Source organism: Clavelina lepadiformis, chromosome 5 (genome assembly GCF_947623445.1).
Source record: "Clavelina lepadiformis chromosome 5, kaClaLepa1.1, whole genome shotgun sequence".
Classification (NCBI taxonomy): Eukaryota; Metazoa; Chordata; class Ascidiacea; order Aplousobranchia; family Clavelinidae; genus Clavelina; species Clavelina lepadiformis.
The window spans coordinates 15,354,418-15,376,742 of NC_135244.1; the positions used below are offsets into that span (position 1 = coordinate 15,354,418).

The 22,325-nt window shown below is 35.3% G+C and overlaps 3 protein-coding genes and 2 non-coding genes across 6 annotated transcripts; 3 read left to right on the top strand and 2 right to left on the bottom strand.

Moving 5' to 3' along the window:
• The first annotated feature begins 384 nt into the window (after positions 1 to 384).
• On the top strand, positions 385 to 3,070 carry LOC143458955 (uncharacterized). The gene is made up of 5 exons (XM_076955866.1): positions 385 to 584; positions 985 to 1,166; positions 1,330 to 1,491; positions 1,785 to 1,895; positions 2,505 to 3,070. The coding sequence occupies exons 1-5, from the start codon at positions 503 to 505 to the stop codon at positions 2,718 to 2,720; spliced, it is 753 nt and encodes a 250-aa protein (XP_076811981.1). The 5' UTR covers positions 385 to 502; the 3' UTR covers positions 2,721 to 3,070.
• Positions 3,071 to 5,041: 1,971 nt separating this feature from the next.
• LOC143458954 (uncharacterized) lies at positions 5,042 to 8,216 on the top strand. The gene is made up of 5 exons (XM_076955865.1): positions 5,042 to 5,449; positions 5,560 to 5,741; positions 6,452 to 6,613; positions 7,241 to 7,351; positions 7,534 to 8,216. Exons 1-5 carry the CDS (start codon positions 5,290 to 5,292, stop codon positions 7,741 to 7,743), a joined length of 825 nt encoding a protein of 274 aa, XP_076811980.1. The 5' UTR covers positions 5,042 to 5,289; the 3' UTR covers positions 7,744 to 8,216.
• Positions 8,217 to 9,833: 1,617 nt separating this feature from the next.
• Positions 9,834 to 19,512, top strand: LOC143458956 (uncharacterized). 2 transcript variants are annotated; one of them, XM_076955868.1, is made up of 7 exons: positions 9,834 to 10,136; positions 10,283 to 10,383; positions 11,492 to 11,619; positions 16,101 to 16,282; positions 18,240 to 18,401; positions 18,488 to 18,598; positions 18,982 to 19,512. In XM_076955868.1, the coding sequence occupies exons 3-7, from the start codon at positions 11,538 to 11,540 to the stop codon at positions 19,189 to 19,191; spliced, it is 747 nt and encodes a 248-aa protein (XP_076811983.1). In that variant the 5' UTR covers positions 9,834 to 10,136; positions 10,283 to 10,383; positions 11,492 to 11,537; the 3' UTR covers positions 19,192 to 19,512. The 2 variants fall into 2 exon arrangements, with proteins under 2 accessions (XP_076811983.1, XP_076811982.1); XM_076955867.1 differs by having other exon boundaries at positions 9,835 to 10,136; positions 11,273 to 11,619.
• On the bottom strand, positions 15,764 to 15,835 carry Trnat-agu (transfer RNA threonine (anticodon AGU)). Its single transcript has one exon. It is a non-coding gene; the product is annotated as a tRNA-Thr (tRNA).
• On the bottom strand, positions 17,100 to 17,171 carry Trnat-agu (transfer RNA threonine (anticodon AGU)). Its single transcript has one exon. It is a non-coding gene; the product is annotated as a tRNA-Thr (tRNA).
• Positions 19,513 to 22,325: the final 2,813 nt, after the last annotated feature.

The window sequence follows — 22,325 nt, forward strand, 5'->3', positions numbered from 1 at the left end:
TTGCCAAGATTTTAGAAAACGTCTGTTATTGTCATGACATCGTCAGTTGGGAACTGGCATTTCGGTCATATGTGCATTGTGCAGTATAGCTTGGCTAGTATTCGATTAGTAGCTAAGCTGAATACAGGATAAACGATCATGAAAATAAGGAAAACAACGTTTGATCCAATCTAAACACATAAAATTGTCAAAGTTTAGCGCATATCGTTTTACCGACTTTTAAGGCTTTTTGCAAGATTTACGACATTGATCAGCGGATAACATTCTGCATAAGTACTCCATAAGCACCTTTACCAGCATCAAAGCATCAGTAAAAGAAGTCGATTAAAAATTGGACGGTGGCTCTTTCATCCGCCTACATGCTGATTTCAGTAAATAGTGCTTGAATTACGAATACGAAAATTGTAATCACCTGCACCCGTATATAGGATAATTGAAATTTCGTAGACGCCGTGACCTTGAGGTAATAATTACTTGGCCGAAAGTCGACGAACGTTTCAAGATGAAAGTAATATGCGCCGGTGCACCAAAAACTGGAACGAAGTCAATTGCTAGAGCTTTAAGAATACTTGGATACAACTCAGGTTAGTGTGCAACTTGTTTATACGGGTAATATGCACATAACGATACGTTAACTATGCTTTCCTGTTTAAAGTGTGCAACCGTAATAATTAAACTTTCCGTGTTGGCACCGTAAAACAATTGAACAGGGTAGATATTTTAGGTAAATAATATTTTTCAAATAATCACTTAAGTTATAAAGCTAAAACAAATTACTTCTGAAAGTAAGTTATAAGTTATTCCCTAAGGCGGTAAGTCTGATGCCAATTTAAAGCACTTGCACTTCATGCTATAAACTATTGCTTCATGCTACAAACTATTACTATAAACTACCAAGTTTTTGTAACCTATAATCCACTTACGACAGGTTTATCCATTTAAAAATCTATTTTAATGCAATTGATGTTACGTGTACGTTTACAGTGTATGATGTGGAAGAAGCTATAGAATTTGGCTTCGAGGAATGGGAGGATTTGATGAAGAACAGACAACCTGACATGAAAGTTTTACTCGACACCGTTTATTCCAACAATGTTGAGGCTGTCGTCGACATGCCGCATTCATATTTCTTTGACAGGTTCCTTGAACGGTGGCCAGATGCAAAGGCAACTATAACCTATAACTATAATGGTAGTTTTGATAAATGTGCCGTGCCGTGTTTAGAATTAACGTTTCCTGTTATGGGAATTATACTGCACAATTTCAACATCCAGTGATGTTTTATAGTCGTGTAACTTAAGGCTTATGGTAAACAGGGCTACATTTTAGGTAATTTTATCCATACGTGATGAAGATGAATGGTTTCGCAGTTTTAAGGAAATGCTTGAACGAACCAACAAACAATATTCTTATTTCAGTTGGTTGCGTTCATTCTCTCCTTCTTTGAATCGACTTATCGGTTGGAATTTATGGCTATTTAAAGTTACGATGGTAAGTTTTTGCAAAATTAAATAAGCTAATAGCTGATTAAAACTAGTTAATACAAATCAATAAATCATTCTTTTAAGATTGTATCAGGTTATTCGATAACCTAAATGTGTTTGTCCAAACAGTTTTACTCGTATAGGATAAATATTCACATATATCATATACCAAGCACATAAGACTCATTATCAAGAAAATCTAAACCCCCATCAGTGCTACTTTAGGTAGGGTGAATGAAATTATCTATTTATGTTCATAGATATATTTTAATAAAATAGGACAATTTTGTGTTCATATAGGGTATAGAAACACCCAACGCGTTCATATGGAAGACATGGTACAGAAGACATAACAAGTTTGTACAAGCTACCGTACCCCCAAAGAAGCTCTTAGAATATCATATAAAAGAAGTAACAGAAAATAATATTTTGTACTGGGAATGTCACAGGAAATTAATTATATTATAGGCAGAGTCGTAATCAAGTCAGTGACCTACATCGAGACACTTGTTGCAAAAACTTGACTCAAGCCCTTGTCTAAGAAATTAACTTGAATGATTTGACTTGATTCGACTCGAATCAGTCCTTGTTTATTAGGTTTGGGCAATAAGGTAAAGCAAATTTTTGTTTTGTCCAAACCCATTTAAGTGTACACCTTAAAATGAAGATTGTTTGTCTACGATCGCCTACCGGCCGGCAAAACGAAGTAAATTTTCAAAAATTTGAAAGCTTTTCTTGTTCACTCTTTATATCGCTTAGCTTTTAGGTATCAATTGAATTGACTCGAGACCTGTTTGGTAAACAATTCGACTTGACTCGAATCTTACTTGCTAAATAACTCGACTTGCCTCAAGTGATTTCTGCCAATAGGCCCAATTTGACCTGCGACTATAGAGTTTGATGAGTTGGTTATGACTCTGATTATAAAACATAGTCTGCTTTGTTTTATTTGTAATTGAAAAGCAAGCAATAGAAAATAATAAATCCTTCTATTCTTATACATGTATTCTTTACTTCTAGGGTTGGGCACCGTTGTGCAAATTTCTTGATAAACCAATTCCAAAGGATGATTTTCCATTTGAGAACAAGGCTGGAATAGCTCACAACATTGCAAACACGTTAATGGAAGATACTTGGATAGCAAAGAAAGCTTATAGAGAAATTATTCTTGCTATGACATTGTTGCCCGTGTTTGTTGCTTTCATTGTTGGACTTGTTTATTTCAATTTTTTCTGACTGCTTATAAATCACTTCTACACGGTTTTCAAACCTAAATTGCCAAGAACGGTATACTACAACAATGTCTTGCTGCTTCTTTGCTTTTATTTTTTGAAATTACTACAAGTTTTTTTTGCATGCTAACCGTTTGATGTGGATTTGATTTGATTGCCTGCCAGTCTTTCTGTAGTTTTGCAACTGAAAATGCTTGTATTGCTTTTGTACTGCATGTCAACTGTTTGATTTAGCATTTGTCTTTTTGGTAAGAAAAGATGTGATAATAGTATAAGTAATCCAAATGGTAATAGCCTAACAGTATATTATATTAGCTTTCCGATTCCCTTCGGTTGTAAACTTTCTGGCATCACCATACGGCGCCACATAGTTAAGAGTAATATTACTTTAAATGTCCACACCGCGCTGCTCTTTCAATCACATGACCTTCATTCCCTTTCAACGATACTGGCATCGCTAAGCAAGTTGTTTAGATTAGATCATTCTACGTGAAAACTTGGTGTGGACGGATCCTTGCAGAAAGAAATCATATAATCACTAATAACCGTAGATACTTCTGGTTTATTAGCTACTAAGCTTATTACAAGGCTAGCCTGTGCTCTTATTGTAAATGCCTCTGATTGTTGCTGAGTGAGCTGTATTTGGTCTGATTGTGGAATAGAGTAGTAAGGTTATATACAATCAGAACTTTCAATGCAAGTTAAAGGCTTTTGGCACAAGGTAATGATCTTATAATATGATGTCGGTTCGTGCAAAAACCTATGTTCCAATTGTTATTGAACAAAATATTAATGAGCAACTTTTAGTTTGGCATACCATTCGATTAAGTTCCTTTTTAACATTTACCGGCTCATTTCTAAAGTTGTTTTTCCAAGTTCAATAAAGTTTGATTCTTACAAACCGTAAATTTTGTTCGCTTTTTTGTAATATCAAAATTTGTATCATACTTCCATTTAGGTATAAATGTAGTAGGTACAATTGTATAAATCTTGTTTGGAATGAGCTTTGTTAGGATGCAAAATATACAACTAATTGCAAAACAATAAAAGCAAAATCGAAAAGCAGTAAATGTAAGGGCTATACGCGAGTAAAATGTTCTGGCTTCACCTACCACAACAAAATAATGCTTGAAATCAATGCATGGAATGACCAAAAGTTTTTGATTTATCGAATGACACTGTCAATGTTTGTGGGACAATCGTATGAATGTTGTCGTGGTTATATGCTATATCACGAAGAGAAAATAGATTTGATTAGATAAGAAAATGCTTTCCTTTAATCATTGTTGTGAAAAATTTGCAATAATACTGTACTTATAATAAACATTATTCACATGCTATTCCTTCGCCCACCCGCGCCTTATAGTGTTGGAAACGTCTTTAAAAATTTTCTATATTAAAGATGTGTCCCATGGATAAACCTGGATATCATACATAACTATGCATATATTGTATTCACATATACACGCTTTGAAATTGGTACCAAGCAAGCAGAGGTGGGCTGCCGATAACGGTAGTTGGCAAAAAATGTACCGACGGTTCCGGGATTCGGTACTATTTAAAAAAAAGTAGTTTGGTACTTTGTCAGTACTCGGTACCGGTACTTTTTGTGTAAAAGATGTTGCTGCAAATGCAATGTTTGTCGCTATTATGCCGCCGATAAAGGTTACTCCCGGTCAAAACATATTTGACGTTAATCGTTTGCAATTTTGCTTGACATTTCTAGATTAAAAAAATCAACAGATGCTAAAATTAGTATTAAGGATTAATCAACATGTATTTTTGAAAACATGTTTGTTAAATTTTTGAAATAATCACGTGAAAAGTACCGAGTACCGGCACCAACTGAAATTTCTTGAAAAAAGTAATTCGGTGCAGACATTCGGTTCTTTTTGTCAAAGGTACCGACGGTACCAGTATATCGGTACTGAAAAAGTACCGCGGCACAGTAATTCGGTACTAGAGTACCGCGGTACTGCCCACCTATGCATGCAAGTTACATAAACAACTAAGTAACCGCACTTTCTTAGATTAACATTATATGGTGTAATGAACAATATAATCTTTAAGTATTTTCTAACGGTCACAGAAATGGAAGCTAGCTTAATGTACAATATTTTACGACTTTTGCACTTATTATTGCGTAACTTTGTATTTAAAATGTCACAATTAGAACAGGATGATCAGGTGCTGGCTTTTTCACGAGTTTTGCATTTGGTGAGTACGAGTCACGCCACTCTAATAAGTTGCTAAGGACACGTATCCTTTGTCATTTATAAATATAGACCTAACAGGGTTTCAACGCCATGAACGACTCAGTAATTTTTGTGACTGTTAGCTCTACTGGTATAACTTATGGATGCAAATTTTTGCACAATGGTGTTTTGGGATTCGCAATCTCTAAAAAATAATTGCATATATGAGTATCATATAAATTGTAAAGACATTAAAACACGATGAGCAGTAAGCAGAACTTTTGGCGTAACTACAGCGCATGATCTTCTTACGCGTGAATGATTTTCCTCCGTGTAAAAAAACTGAACAAAGACTAAGACAAGTTTGACGTAGCATACATGTTTACGTTTAGCCGGAGTAAGCGCTACATACGGTACTGCAACAGCGATAATAGGCTACTCTCTTTAGAAATTATTATGAAAGTTATATGCGCTGGTGCGTCCAAAACTGGGACAAAATCTTTAGCGAAAGCTTTGAGAATCTTGGGTTATAATGAAGGTAAACAGTGTCATGTTTTAAAAGTTACAATTATTTTCATATACAGCACTATTTGAGCTAAATAATAGTATTGCGATGATATTCAAAACATTTCTGTCCTTGTATTGCAGTGTATGACGCAGAAGAAGCGGCCGAGTTTGCATTTAAAGAATGGGAAGAAATCTGGCTGGGCAAACAAACTAGCTTAGACGTGATACTTGATTCAGTCTATTCGAAAAACGTAGAGGCTGTCGTGGATATACCACATTCAGCTTTCTTTGAGCAGTTCTTGGAACGTTGGCCCGAGGCTAAGGTATAAGCTTAAACAGAAATCGGCAAAACCTTTTTCTTCCTTTCATTTTAGTGCCTAATTGATTTCTATAAAATAAACTTGCCTGTTCACTTCTTTTAAATTGACAGCGATGGAAAGGCGGATCAGATCGGATTATATAAACACAATTTGTGTCTTGTTGTTTAATAGGACTTCAGTTGTATTAACATAAAATTTTTGTTTGATCTGAATTGAGTTGCCAGCGAAAATAATACTCAAGTCTTCATATAAAATCGGTTTCTTTTTTATGAAATACTTTTTTTAAATCACCATTTAAATTATTTCATTATTTTCATTCATTCAAATATTTTCACATTCGAAAAAAATGTTATGAATAGGAAAACTTAAACATCAAAAGTATAGCCTGTAATAGTGCGTTACGAGTATTCCTGATTTTGCTTATAGTATTAACGCATTACAAAAGATAAATCATAAAAACCAAGTTTGCTGTGACTGGGTATCTGTTATGATTGTAGAACTTGACTTGATGATCATGATTGACCAGACTTGATTTGAAAATATAAGATAAAATGAATTTTCTGGATTTGCCCTTCACTGCTAATAACTTGACTTGGGTTACAATCGTTATAACTTGTTTCCATCACTTTGTAAATTAGGCAATAAGCTATTTATATAAACTCGAGTGGTATCATATATACTGAACCTAACTAATTCATCATGCATTGTAATAGGTTATTTTGACACTTCGTGACGAGGACGACTGGTTTCAAAGCTTCAAAAGTATGATAGACTGGGCTAATAACAAATACTGGCCCATCCACTATCTTCGCTATATTTCACCAACCCTGAATCGAATGCTCAACTGGCAAGTCTGGCTATTCACAACGACAGTGGTAATGAGATGTGTTTTATTGCTTTTGAAGGCAACTGTTTTACCAAAACTTTTTGCGATACATGATCGTTTTTACGAGAGTCTTTCTGCGAATCCTTTTAAAACTTTCGTGTTTGTTTGTGTTTTGTTTTGGTTAAATACTGTTCGAAAAGCTCCTCAATGAGTTTTGTAACTTGTCAAGTTTTGAACTTGCTTTAAACGAAAATCCATTGAAAAAGGATCAGATTGTTTAGTTTTCAGTTAATATAATGATGGCGATAAAACCAGCTATACAAAGTTATTGATATAACCGGACAATTTGAAGCAAGTATCGCTTTCAAAACAGCACAATAGAAATAAGAACGTGGAAGTCAAACGACGAAACTTTTATATTTTTTACTTGGATAGTTGTATCGACGCCAAGTTTGCCTTTTTTTTCTGAAAAGAACTTTTCTGTTTACTGTTTCTCATAAAAAAATATGATTAAATTTGAATCAAGGTAACATTTACATGCGCCTGCACCTGCCGATTTTTGAAGCTCAAAACAGTTGCTTTTTCCAAACAAAAAGTAGTTTAGGCCAGAATCCAAAGCCTTGTTTCGGCATCCCTTTATGATTTGGATTAGTATGTCTGTTCCATATTTCCAAAGGGTCCAGAGAAACCACATCCTTTTCTGTGGAAATGGTCTTACAGACGCCATAACAAATACGTAAAAGCGGTGGTACCATCGCAACAGCTGTTGGAGTATAGAGTGGCAGAGGTAATTAATACGATTATGAGACCTAAGACATGACTTATGTGTATAAAGTTTTCAAAGCATGTACAAGGACCTGCTCACTTATCTGCGTGTGATATTTAACTTTGTATGTTCACCGATATGCTTCGGTCATTGGTAACTTTAGCCAAGCCATAACTATAATATAAAAATGACTTTATTCACAGGGTTGGCAACCACTGTGCGAGTTTTTAGGGAAACCAGTACCAGGAGAAAAATTTCCGTTTGAGAACAGCGCCGACAGTGATGATAAACCTGCTGACAGAGTGATGCAAGAAAGCTGGATTGCGAAACAAATTGCCAAAGAACTTGGTATTGTGCTTGCTATTATTCCACTCTCGCTCGCAGTAGTGTTTGGATTGTATTATTATTTGTGACTGCTTCTTTGCTTATTCGCTATTACGTTTTGTTTCATCAACGTTAACCGGAAGTTAACTTATGTTCTGTTTTCCAGCTTAATCAGTAAGCCATTTTAAATGCGTTCAATTGCACGTAAAAAGCATGAAATTAATGCAATTTATGTCATAATTCTTTTCTGCTTTTATGATTTCACGCTCCATTGATTATTTATAATTTATGTTAATTCAATCGTGTCAGTAATCTGCAACACGATTGTAAGTGGTATGTACATGCTGTTAATCGTTGAAAAGTTGTTGGCCTACCAACTTACATTTATTGCAAGATACAAAAAGACTATTCTTATTCTTAATTTATAGCCAACTGTATACAGTAAATGTTTGCAGCGTGAGCATTTACAGAGCATTTTTACAAAAGGGCTTCAGTTTGATGTCCTCGAACATGTAACAAACAACGTTCACAGTTTTATGGAAAGTAAACTACCGTACTCTAAGGTTCTCTTAAAATGACATCATCATTGTACCAATTGGCAAAACTCCGAAGAATTCGCGGGTAACATAGTTCAAACCGGTTCAAACAGCAACTCACAGACTGCCCGCAATCAATAGATTGCGAAAAGGTTTCTCAACTGATAGTGACATGAAAACACAAGTGTGAAGCGGGGTCACTAACACTTTGAATAGAAGAGAGCATTTGGCGAAATATAGCACGTAAATGTAGGTTGTTGCATCTTGCACATGAAAAATGCCTTAATTTAAACGTGTATAAGTCGAAGTCGGCGTATTTGCTTTTTTCAACATTTTTTTCAAAGTTGCTTGAAGCTGTATTGTACTGATTTTCTTTTCTGGCAGAACGGGTTTAAAGGAGTTTGCTCTCCAGAAAAGCATTTAGAGTAATATGTACTGAAAGTGACTATTTTAACGAAAATAAATTGCAAGGAACGCTCGCAAAAATATAATTAGATTTAGGAGAAAGTATGCTTGAACGAAAGACGTTATTCTCCTATACAAAGCTTGAATTAGAGTGTAATTTAAATGAAAACTTTGAGTTCAATTTAGGTTAGCATGTAATTTTAACTTAGTTTAAATCACTTCTTAAATAGGTCGAAAAGGTTTTGTAGTAGCGGCAAATTGATAAGAGTCTTTGTTAATTGAATGACCGCAGTAAGTAGACTCGACTGATTAAATTTTGCATTTATTTGTAAACCAATTAAGCTTTAGTAGTTGACATAAATGATTATATTGTTACAAAATAATACACCTAGCCATCTTTGCATGCAGATATTCTGTAGAACTGATGACTAATCAGAATCAATTATTCTCTTACAAAACGTATAATCTTTTTCTGGAAACTTCAAAACATCTGAAAAACAGTAAGAGAACTAAAGGTATTTGTTTACCCGTGTACAAAGACATCTTTACTAATAGGATTATTTTATTATGAAACAATAATAAACAATAAAATTGATAAACTTGCCCTGTCACATGTCAGTTAAAAATCTAAATCATGTTTAGTAACAGTTACTTACGTCAAGTTCCCCTTTTTACATTAATCCTTTAAAAATGTATTAATCATTTACTGTGGTACATAATTGACGACCTCAGTATTCGAGGAACCTGTACAACACAGGTCATCAGCGTTCATCAGTGTTTTTGCTTAAGGCTTAATTTTTACATTTTGTTACAACTTATGAAAAAAGGTCACTGTGTACACGACGAAAACGGCATGATATTATGATCATCAGATCTAATAACTTTTCAATTTTTCACATTTTTTACAATACAGTATATCAAATAAAGAAACTGCTCCAAACACATTTAATACATTCTTTATTTGGGTTAAGCCTTTTTTCGTCGTCCGCCACACGAAGAGACGCAGTACTTTGAGTTTAAAGCCTTTTTAAGTATTGCTGTTTACATATAAATACAAATGTACAAGATAAAAAAAGAAATAGAAATTAAACGCAGTTTTTTTATTAAGGAATTCCAGTAATCTACGCTTCTACGACATGTTCTATTTAATTCACTGTGGTTCTATTAGTAAGAAATCGTTCTTTGCATTGATTCATTCTAATTGTCCCACAGGGTAGGTTATATATATGTATAGGTTGTAGGTAGCTTCAAATCAAACTTATATCTAAAGGAAACTTTTTAGCTATCTATATCTTGTATTCAGATATTGTGCGAGGAAATTGAAAATGACTATAACGTCTGAAAGTAAACAGTTTTGAAGAAACTTTATTTCAGAAAAATTGTTTTGCTAGTGTACTTTTAGCATTAAACGAAGAACAACGATTATTGTTGGTTTTGGGTTGCTCAGCTGACATTGCTTCATTTGCTTTGAAATACTTGCAGTAAAAACGTGATTGAATTTGTGATAAAACCCTGTTGACAAAGTTTTGAAACTGAAGCTGGTTAGTATATAATTGAGGTATCGTACGCAAATTGCATGGTCGTTAATTATACTTTACTTTACACTCGCTCGGGTGTAGGCGGTAGCTCTTTTGCACATTGTTAAAAGTGTATACGATATTTATTAATTAGATTTTTTTGCATGCAGATTGCAGATCACTGGATAGCGTAGGAGAGCAGTCTGAACGTTTCTCACAACTTGAATGAACTTATAGATAGCACGACGCAGATAAACACCACTAACGAGAGGTATATCTGCATAAAATAAATAATTATTAATATATTGCTTAGCCCACTGCATGCTTGCACATGTTGCATAATATGGAGATATCGCCTGGGGCAAATATTTGCACACCATTTATTCTGTCTCGCGCCAACATTTATGGAAAGATTTTGTTGACCGAGCGCGAAGCGCCTGTTTGGCACCATTTGACCGTTTCAGCTTGTATTGTTCACAAAAGATTGTTGTCCGAGTTGTTGAACTACCAAATACGTCTAAAGACTTTGTTTACTTTGCGTTTTTTTGTGCTCGGATAACCTCATGCACTAAAATATGCTACGGACTAACAAATGTTTTGAACTATACGAAACGAATGCAACCTTAATTCACACTTGTCGATCAAGTACCCATGGCAATTTAAGTTCCTGCAAACAAATAGCGTCCAGCGACGATGCACCAATGGCGAATCATGTCACGATAACGAGCAAACAAAGCTGTTGTGTTATCATTAACGTTACACAAAGTTATGTCATTGGAATATAAAGCAACCTTAATTCAAACTCGCTGGTCAAATATTTTCGACAACTTGTGTCCCATATTTTACACTCAATTATGGCCACTATGCGTTGTGAATTCCTATCTGGCGAACAAATAAAAACGGTTGCCGCTGCCTTATAAATTGCCGGCTGCTAAATGCAATTGCACAAATTCGAAGTGATAAAATGTTGATATAAAAACTTGTTTTGAACTTGAGCGCTTGCAAAAGTTTATTCTATAGACACCTTTCGTTATTAGAACGTTATAGTCGTAATAACTATACGGTATGGCCGTGCAGATATAAATATGATACGCGGTACGGGTGGGGGTAGCATACGTGATGCAGACGTAGAATAATACAATTTCAGCTTTAATGAACAGGTGACTTCACTCTAAGCTGCTCAGTTAAAAATATCATTCTGCCAATCTTTTGCAAGCTTTTGAATATCGAACAGCTGATGACATTCATTTGGGCGGGTGAAAAACGCTGACAGAGAGTGGGACGGCCTACCTTTAACTTGGCCTTTGTGCTGACCTGATTAAAACGTGCTGTGAATCCGAAAAAGGTTTTAATCAGTAGACTTCATTGGCATTCCGCAGACCGCTCTGTCTTGAGGTTTCACCGAAAGTCGACAAACGTTTCAAGATGAAAGTAATATGCGCCGGTGCACCAAAAACTGGAACAAAGTCAATCGCTAGAGCTCTTAGAATACTCGGATACGATGCAGGTTAGTGTTAATCGTTTGATTTAAAAGTGTCATAAAAGAAAGCTGTGCTGTAATTATTATTGATAAATGGACACATTTTCGACAAACAAATTTTACGGGTTGTTGTGAACACATTGATATATTTTCCTAAAAACTTATGCTTGTTATATCTGTGTAATCGTATGAGCTGTAAAACCAGCTATTCTGGGTAAAAGTTAAATTTCCTAGTCACGTTTGCAGGATAAATTACACGCTGTACAACAAGCAGTTTTATGGATGAAAGCCAATTGCGGTTTATCTTGCGGCTGGCGAATTAAGTGTTTAAAACGTTCGAGCTGCAGTCAAGCAGAATTACTATGAACTCCAGTTTCATAACTATTAGAATTACATCTACTTTCGCAAACTATATATAAACCTGGTGGTTTTGACTAAACTGAAGTAATTGTCCTACGGCAAAAGCACGCGTTTTAGCTGGAATTCATTAATAATATCATGAATTGAAATCTTTATTACCTAGAACAAAGGTAAATTACGTGTTACGTAAACAATTTTTATAAGAATATGTACTTATACAAGTAGAAAAGGTTACGTAAGGAGCGTTTTCAAAGTATAAACCGAATCGATGACATAAACCGCAGTTTGCATTCCATGAAAGTACCTATACATGGTGCCGTATGTACATCATCCTACTAATTTGCTGTACGGTAGAAATGTTAGTTTTATACAGTTTATATTTGCAAATTAAACACAATCACTCAATGCATCTCAGAAAATCTGGGAATTTCTGATTCAAAACCTATTCTGTGCATGCTAAGTGCAATGTTTCGTGAAAGGTTTATTTTTAGCTCGTTGTTCACCTGCAGCGCCAGCGAAGCGTATCTCCTGAGCGTTTCACTGTTGCTCGGTAGCCCTATCAAATTTCAATTTTTGCTAATTTAACCTTACTGGTTACCGTTTTCAGGTAAATCTTCTGAGTATTTGCTGATGTGGCTTGTTGTCTGTAACTTTAGACCACCAGCTAAAAAAATCAACCAGACCCCGTTCCATTTTATATTTTTATGTTGGATTTCCTTTTTTAGGCCTATAGACAAAGTTATAATTTGTGTAGCCGTAGAACAAAAAAACTGGCACACTGTATGTGCGATGACGTACAGTCGTAAACTATAGGTTATCACTGGTAAAATACTTCATTGCAAGTTTTACGTAATGTTTCTTGCGAAATTGTTTGGTTTTAAAGTTTCAAACTGACACAGATATCAATGAAAACCTTTTAAAAGGGCTTCCTTTTCCCCACTAACAATGTAGTCCTAAGAAGGGAGTTTACTTGACTACAATGCGCAAGTTAGGACACTGTAGTATTGTACTACCGGTGTCTCCTTTTCGCAGGGCAACTTAGTCTACCGGTATTGCAAACAATAGGCCCTACTTTGTTATTTTTGATGTTTGTGATGGAATGCGTTGTTTCATAATCTGGTCAAACCACTTAGTGAAATGAACATATTGCATAAGTGACCTATTTATTTCATCCGATGCAACGCGGACGCAACCAAGTACAAAAGTATGGAGCCAACTTGGTATAGCTTTTCACCGCTCGCGCAAAGTGACCAAGTTGATGAAAGATATTCTAAGACAAACTAAGCACACAAATCAAAAATAAACATGTTTCTTAGAAAAAGGCACGTTAATATTTTACAAGACATTGTTCTTGAAAACAAGCAAAAATCTTAGAAATAAGTACGAAATGATAACCCTGCCTATAGGCTACAGCTGCAAAGATATTATCTTTTAATTGAACGTCCAAGTCTCCTGTGGAATGTCCGTGCAGGCTTTCATATGTGCGGCGCAAAATTCGGCATTCCGCTTATACTTCTTTAAGAAAAACTAAATATTGATGAGTGTATCAGTGTATGCTTGGTTCGTGGAAGTCTGACGTCGTGAATGTGCGAGTGAATGTTTTATTTTATTTACTTTTTAGTTGGGCTACGCTGAAAATAGTGATTTTTGTCACTTTATCACAACCCATGGCATATATGAATACGAATCCAAAACGTTTGCACGTTCTAGTTTTCATTCAATAAAAAGAAAAAAGGATTTTGCAAATAACCTCATAAAACGAAATTAAACGCGATTCCCTTTGCTTTTATTATCGCGCGAGCTGTTTTGGCGTAGGCTACCGTTCGTACCCAAACATGTGGACTACAAACAAAGCACTTCACACTTTTAAGTTTAAATTTGAAATCCTAATTTGAAACTAATCTCCAGTTTGTTTCGTTAAATCAAGAAGTTAGTATAAAATTTTTAACTTAAAAACGGTTTATTTCTCCTCAAAAAGGTCACGCGGCCCGTTGTTAAAGATAGGTGGTTATAGATTACGAGAAAAGATACGAAAAATTTGATATCACTTGTTTAGGGTTAAATTTAATCATATACGTTCGTAAAAAAACAAAAAATCATACGTTTGAAGTTATTTTTTACAGGTTTCTTCTTAACCTATCTGAAATGTTATAACATAATAACTCAAACCTTACCTAAATCTACCTTATAAGTTACTGTAATTTAAATCTACTTTCAATTAAACGCTAAATAGCTAAAATCCATTTTTTGCATACACCCATTCTTCTGAAGCTAATCAAATTACCTATCTAGCTAACAACGGGCAGTGTGACCTACTTCGGTGAAATACTCACTTTCCGTTTTCTAAGCTTGTGCTCAACTGTTGCAATAGACCAATGGACAACGGTTTTTATTTTTTTTCATATTTCTCCCTTATTAATCACAAACGTTTTCAAATCCTCTCCAACATAAATTTGCAATAACACGAATCACTGAATACAATGTGAAGTCATAATGAAAATAGCGTGGCAAATGATAGGCACCGGTAGTAGATAAAAACAACTTGGCAACAGTAGACACCGGTTAATACATCCACCTCGGGCCAGCTGATTTTGGATGTAATAAGCGGTGGTTGTAATAACCGAATAAAGAAACAATGCCACTAAACAACCCTCTGGGAGAAAAAACGCAATCATTGAATTTGCTGTATGTATTCAACACAGAAAAACTTGTGCAACGAGGTTTGTCTAGGTGGGAAAGTCTTGATTTCTTCATACCGCAATGTATGTGCTGCTTCATCTAACTACAATGACTGCTGTTCTAACACACTCGGTTTGAATACCGGTAGATAGAGTGGTGGCTGGATGCTATAAGCGATGAACTAAGCGGTGGCTGGATGCAATAACCAAGGTTTTGATAATGAGAAAGGTAAAGGAAAATTCCTTTCCAAGCAATTTGGACGTAATAAGCTATTGTTTGCATTAACCGTCGATGTATTACGCGATATCTACTGTATTTATTCCGGTGAAAAACTTGAACAAATGAAAACGTGTGCTAATACTAAAAAAAATTGTTTACTAAATTAATAATACATACAGTCTATACACCAATAGCTCACTTAAGGATGTATTCACAGCTTGAGTAAGTGCTTTAACTGGTAAATAGACCTAACGTTTATTAGCAATATGATGTGGGCCAAAAGCAATAAACCCATGTTTCTCTTTAGTTTTCTCAATCCTTCCCTGTTTCCTTCCTAAGCCAAATTTTCTCCCCAAAAAATTTAAATTGCTCTTATGTTGAGCCAAGTGGCTGTCGTTGAGAATCACTGCAATAAACCCTTACCTTGTGTGTTACCATCTCCATTTTGTGAGTGGCAAGATTTTTTCATTAGCCCTTGCTTAACTATTGAATATGTCGAAACACTTTGATTCTTTTTGTAAGCATTTTGGGCATCGGATTGTAAATATTTTACTTAAGTGAGTATCGTATGAAGTTTTTTACAGAAAAAAATTTCGAGAAAATATTGCCTTGCTTTTATTTTACAGCGATGCTACGCAATTAATTTCTTTGATATGATGTTACGGACACGAAAAGCAATGGAGCATGCAACGTAAAATGCGTAATAGTTTGCTTGGTACGACCCTTTCATACACGTCATTTCTGAGCACGATTTAAGCCTTTTCGGCTTTGTCACTTTTTCCCATTGTTTAGCGCATGCTAATAAAAACTAGATTGATATTTTTCGTCTCCATCACGCTTTTGACAAAAAATAAAAAGATGGAATGACATTTGTTATGTTCGCCAACGGAACGCAAAATTAAAAAAGAAAGTGAGGCACCACCGGGGTTCGAACCCGGGATCTCCTGTTTACTAGACAGGCGCTTTGCCGCTAAGCCATGGCGCCACGACTGAATTTGGGACTAAAACCTAATCATATACGTGAGATGCTTCTTTTGCAAGAAAGAATAATAGAAATTTCACTTTGTGCCGACTTACTGTTACTTTGTGTGGAAAGATGTGAGGATGTTCATTTAAAAAATTTATCTCAGAAGAAGAAACCGTTGCATTAGGATTACTGCATTCTTCTTAATGATATATGGTGAATGACTGCAAATATAAAAATATATTAAGAAAACTTTTACATTGTAAGAAACATAACTTTTACGTAGTGTACGACATAGAAGAAGCAATGGAATTTGCTTTTGAGGAATGGGAAGACGTATGGGAAGGAAGGAAATCTGATCTCAGTGAAATAATGACAAAAGTGTATTCCAAAGGTGTAGAAGCGATTGTTGACATGCCACATTCACACTTCTTTGACCATTTTTTGGAAGAATGGCCGAAGGCAAAGGTGCGAAACTTTAATCATAACTTCACACAATTTCAAGATTATTATCATTGATTTATTCTGGCCTCTAGACTGAAATGTCTTAGTGCTGGTCAAAGATAATTGCAAACAATGATCGTTGTTCATGCTTATTGTTGATTATTTTGGGTTCATATTTGTATTGATAGGATTGGGCTATTGTGTAACAGCATAATGAGGTTAAATGCATTTGGCATATATTTCTATGGAAGTTTGGCATTCTGCTATGACTTTATTTTACATAAAGCAAGCCTGTAATTAAAAACCTTCTCTGAAACGAACTAAGCCGATTCTTTCCAACAACAAACATTTATTTTAAAATTTCAATGCATTTTATTTTCCAAGTTGGCTAATTAAATTTTTATTTGACATACCTATGAAATTGGGTACTCAAATCACCAAAATCGGTGACTCAGAATATACGTACACATTTTCTTAGTACGCCTGAAGAAGCAAGCTTATCTTTGCGAAAGCTCGTGTAGAAGAATAAAAAATAAAGGTAACCTTCAGAATGCCAACCTATATCTTATTTTTTATTTTAATTCAGAATATACGGTAATTGTGAGTGGAGATCGCCACTCAACACTATTGAGTTGGGTCTGTTTTTCCAAGAAAATTATGGGGTTGGGTTTTTGATCTGGAATTGAGTAAGGAGTTAAAGTTTAAGTTTTGATCAGCACTTAAGTTAAGTTTTTGATATCCACTTTGAAAAACTCCAAACTGGGAAAAATGTTACACAAACATTTAAAATGATTTAAAAAACATATTTTTAGAGAAAAAGAAAATGAAATAAATAAAGTAGAGGCACCACCGGGGTTCGAACCCGGGATCTCCTGTTTACTAGACAGGCGCTTTGCCGCTAAGCCATGGCGCCCTGTTCAGACAGCGCATAACAAAGTGATTATATAAACCCTGACACCCACTATTTCTAAAATCACTTCAGCACTTCTATATTTCCGAATTGTACCAGGGAAATTTGATCTTGAAATAAAATTAAGCGCATTAAGCTTTAGTACGTTACATTGACAAAAAATTGCACGCGAAAAGTTGTCAATAATTTTCAATAGCTTGGAATGGATACTTCTATTGTTTATATTGTTTATGTTAAGTTCGTCAAACACAGTCAGGCCTCGTTTATCCGCAAGTCAAAAAACGAAAATCCCGGTATCCGGCATGTAAATGTAACTGCTCTAAAAGGAACGTATTTCTTCCCATACAGTTCACCTATTTTTATTTGGAAACCTTGGTATTCAACTCCGACGTGGAAATTTAAAAGCGGATATGTCAAATCAATAGAAAAGCATCTGCTAATCCGGATCACGGTATAAACGAAACGTATTTATACATCATACTCTCATACTTGTCACGCTTCAATGTTTGTTTTACGCGCAGTCATTGACCAATTTTCTAAATTCTTTTGCTTAATCCGTCATTTTAGACGCAATGTTGGATCTTTAATACAGTGTTTTGTGCTTTAATCTGTAGCCTAAACCTTAATTGTAGTAAATGCTTACACAGAAATTCTTCCGATTTCGATTATCTGGTTATACCTCGATAAACCGACATTTTTCAACGAAACAAGGTGGTCCCGATTAGCAATGTCTGACTGTATATAGCAACCAATCGACTTTCCTAAACATTACTGTTCAAAATTAACTCATACTTTTACAACTACTGTATAACAAACTCTTGAAAAAAAAATAACGAAACCAGTTGCTCAAACTAGTACACACTTGGAGGTTGCGCTTTTTAGATTTTTTGCATAAGCTTAGGCTATACTCAAGTAAAGCACTTAGTCTATGTGTATTATCTATACACAAATTCATGGGTTTGACGTTTCATGGTACCTTACGCTTTTTGTTAACATGTAGGCTAGAATTGATTGATTGATAAATTGATATACCTTATAACTGCTATATTTCATAATACATTTTTTCCACAGGTCATTTTGACGATAAGAGACACGGAGGAGTGGTTTGAAAGCTATAAAACAATGGTTCAGCGAGCTGAGAAAGACTACGGACCCCTACGTATATTTTACTACCTTTCTCCATCAAGCAGAAGGTTAATTAAATGGTGCGAGTATCTATCCACAGTTACTTCGGTAGGTGCCTTGTCATTAAACAACAGTTTTTGTCGTACATTTTATCACAAGTGCAACGTTCAGCCTTCACCCCGTTTTATCCTCAGGGATGCGTTAAACCAAAGCCATTTTTTTGGAAAACTTGGTTTGTACGCCACAACAACTTTGTCAGGACATCGGTGCCGTCATCGCAACTTCTAGAATTTGACGTTAAGGAGGTTCGTAGTTCGCTTTCCTTTGTAAAAATATTTGTATATTATTTTAAGTTTAACCAAAAATATATTAAGGATTTAGCTTAACCGAACAACCGAATAACTCTGTGTTGAATTTTATAGGTTACCTTTAGTGTTTGTTTTGCACCAAACACACATATCGGCAGTATAGCACACAACTTATTTGTTTGCTTTAGTAGCCTATACATGTCTCACTATATGCTGGTTGATAACCTTTTGCATAGTAGGTTACGCAACGTTGAATATTGATAAAACAAACCACAGGTCAAGGAGTCAAAAGCTTTACTTATGCTTCTATGGGCTAAAATGAAGCCCTTTACTGATATGATTTTTATTACTTCCACATTTTTCTACATCGCATTTGACAGGGTTGGAAACCACTCTGCAAATTTCTTGATAAACCTGTTCCTGATCAGCCATTTCCTTGTGAAAATCAAGCCGGTTGTAAACGCAATATTGCCGACAGAATGCTTCAGGATACATGGATTGCCAAAAAAATGTTGCGAGAAATACAATGCTGCATCATAGCTGTTTTTCTCTTAATTTTCACGTCACTGTTTTACATGTTTTATTATTAATAAATTACAATATAATCGTTGCGTGTATAGACCAATTCGTATACTCCGCTTTGACTCCTTTAAAGTAGTTTAAACACCACAATTGATTTTTGTGTGGTGCATTATTAGTGAAATGCGGAAAAGTATATCCGTTGGTTCTCCTAACTTGTTTATAAAATCTCTTGTAAAATGTTGCTTAATGTAGGTCTAAATATTTCTAAAAGTTCGTTTTTTGTATTTTAATATTGCGCTACAGTTTGCTAATCGTATAATTGTTTTTGCGAGTGTTATGATTTTATTTTAAGCTTGCAAGTAATGTCGATTAAAAAGATTTCTATTGAATATTTTGTATTCAGTATTGTCACAATGTCAGTAAGCTATGTAATTTCGCTGCTCAAATCTCCGTGGGATTTATCATGAGCGACGGTGGCCATGGTGTTGCACTCAGGCGTAATTGCAATCACACGGAATCGCATCAGAATATTGCATTCACAAGGACCTAATGTGAGGTATTGGTAACACACTGAGTGTAACAGTTTGCAAATTTAATGGATTAGAAATACTGTTCTGTACCTATAACTTCAAATGTTTTTAATGATCAACTCTTCTGCAACGACGAAAGGTATTATACTCTAGGTCAGGGCTTCTCAAACTTTTTAGTTCTGCGACACCATTTTAGAAAAGAAATTTTTATGCGACCCCTTAATGTGTAGCCTATACGTTAATGATATTAAAACAATAAACGTCAAAATAGCATACAAATATCGAGTAGTATTTTTGTCTCTGGCAAAATTATACAAATGCACACAATCCACCAAGTAGAGCCGTGAGCCCGTGACCCACGTAGTTTGAGAAACCTGCTCTAGATAAGTCGTACAGAATAAACTCAGAATATATGATAAACTCTTAATAAATAGCTCTGTTTCAAACGAATTTAAATGTCCCAGTAACTTTCACGCTGGAAAAACTTCCAAATTAATGTAAAGGTCTCAGACGTTGGTTATTGAAATTTATTTCTCTTCAAAATCCTCTATAACTTCTTTAAGAGGGCCGAGGGGTAGATGTTCTGCAAACTTTTTAACTACTGCAGTTTGCAATTGATTTGCTATTAATAAAAAACATGAAGTCGTAGGGATCTATGTAGTCTACTCGTTCGTGACCACGCTAGGTCAATGATAAAATTATATTTCTAGTTCTTTTTGATTCTTGGTTGACCGGTGGTCTCTTGTCGGTCGGTGAGACAAGCATGACTTGTTATGCAAAATCTTCCTATGTAATTCTCGTGATATGTCCATGCCATCGTAGTTGAGACTTCTCCATCAGAGGAAGTATATAACAGCGCATCATTCAAGGATGTACGGATTTCAGTGTTATACGCATTTGATCTAACTTAGTATGACTTAGCTTTTGAAAATTTGCAATAAACATCCCATTTTCGAAGCTGCATGACAACCGTAGCCTATAAGCGCACTCTGTCGGTCAGTACCAAAGATTCTTAACCATAGAATAGAGTTATAAGAAAAATTTAAACTATTTAAAGATTGTGGCTTATGTAGCCTTCTTAGAAAGTTCTTGCTTCATGACAAAGAAATGCTGAAAAATCATATCCAACATAAATCACATTCAAATCGTATCCAACGTAACAGATATTATTTCTTCCAACAAAACCATTGAGGGGGAACGTAACCAATGTTCCCTCTAATTTTTCACGAGTCTGAGCAAACAAACTAACTCCCTGAGCGGTCCCTTGGACAGCTGTGAGCAACATCAGACGTGCCACTTGCGCACTGTGGCCATTATTATGCGTTTATTTTATTTTCAATTCAGGTTGGATTTTTTTCTTGTGCGCAGCACAGATTTTCTGTGCGCGGAGACCGTGTCAGCAGTGCGCATTTGCGCACGCGCGCAGCTTAGAGGGAACATTGAACGTGACTCCACCGTCTCTGCGGGATTTCCGCCCAAGATCGGTATAACGTAACCCAATAAATTCTATTACACATGTGGAAGTTGTGGGGAGAAAGTTTTGTCAGTTCTTTTTAAAACACCATTTTTGTTGGTAGGTAAGGATTGTTTTGCGCTTTCACTTTACTTTCAAAATGGTGGATTAAAACTCTACCGTGCTTAATCTGCTAAACTTTAAAATCACTTAGTAGTCAGTTTGGTAGCCAAGTGTTTTTAATTAAAAAATATCTGTATCAATCGGAACTCGCACAAACACAAGCTTGATAACACAGGCACGAGCGGTGTGGAAGCATCGTGCATGCAAGTGTCACACTTTCCTCGAGGCTATGATATGCGCCCTTGTGCTCCACTCTCCAGTTTCCAATAAGCATTACGGTACAATCACAGCTCTACACACAGGTACCATTATACCAGAGCAAACGTACGAGCACCACACTCTTATAAAGCCTGGCAATGCTCATAATTCCAACAAAACTGGCATTCCGCGCGCATTTTGCAAAGTCAACTTACATTATACTATGTTTCCTACCAGGTATAATTTTAATAACAAAAGGTGCTCAGCCGGTGAATTAATTCTTTTATGAACCAACGTTTCGCAAACCCATGCGGGTGAGCTTCGTCAGGGCAGATTACAATAAGTGAATAAGAAGTCTTTCTTGAAAACTACAAACATAAAATTACCTAGATTCGAGCAATAACTAAGAAACAATTATGATGTATGGTATTATGACGTAAGAAACGCAAAATTACATAATAAAGCAAAGGTAAAAAACTAGCAGTTAAAGGCAAACAAATATATACATATAACATGTTTAAGTAAAGTATTACGAGTAAATAGGTGACAATAGTGTGTCCTTTTTATCGTTTATTACATCCTGTTTCGAATTAATATAAAACGATTTCATAAATTTTCTTTTCCAGTAGTCTGGTTCGAAATTAGGTACATGAGCATTCTCCCAATCTATTATGTGTTCTTTTTCCAAGGCATGTTTATTCAAAGAACTCTTTTCATATCGAAAGTTGCTTATGTCAGATCTACGTTCTTTCTTTCTCGTAGCAAAGAATCGTTTTGTTTCAACTATATAAGTACCCTTACAGCCTTTACAAGAAATTTCGTAAATGGCACCTTGTCTATTTCCCTGTAGTAGGCTATAGGATCTTTGGGAGAGGAAAGAATGTCATCAATGTTCAAA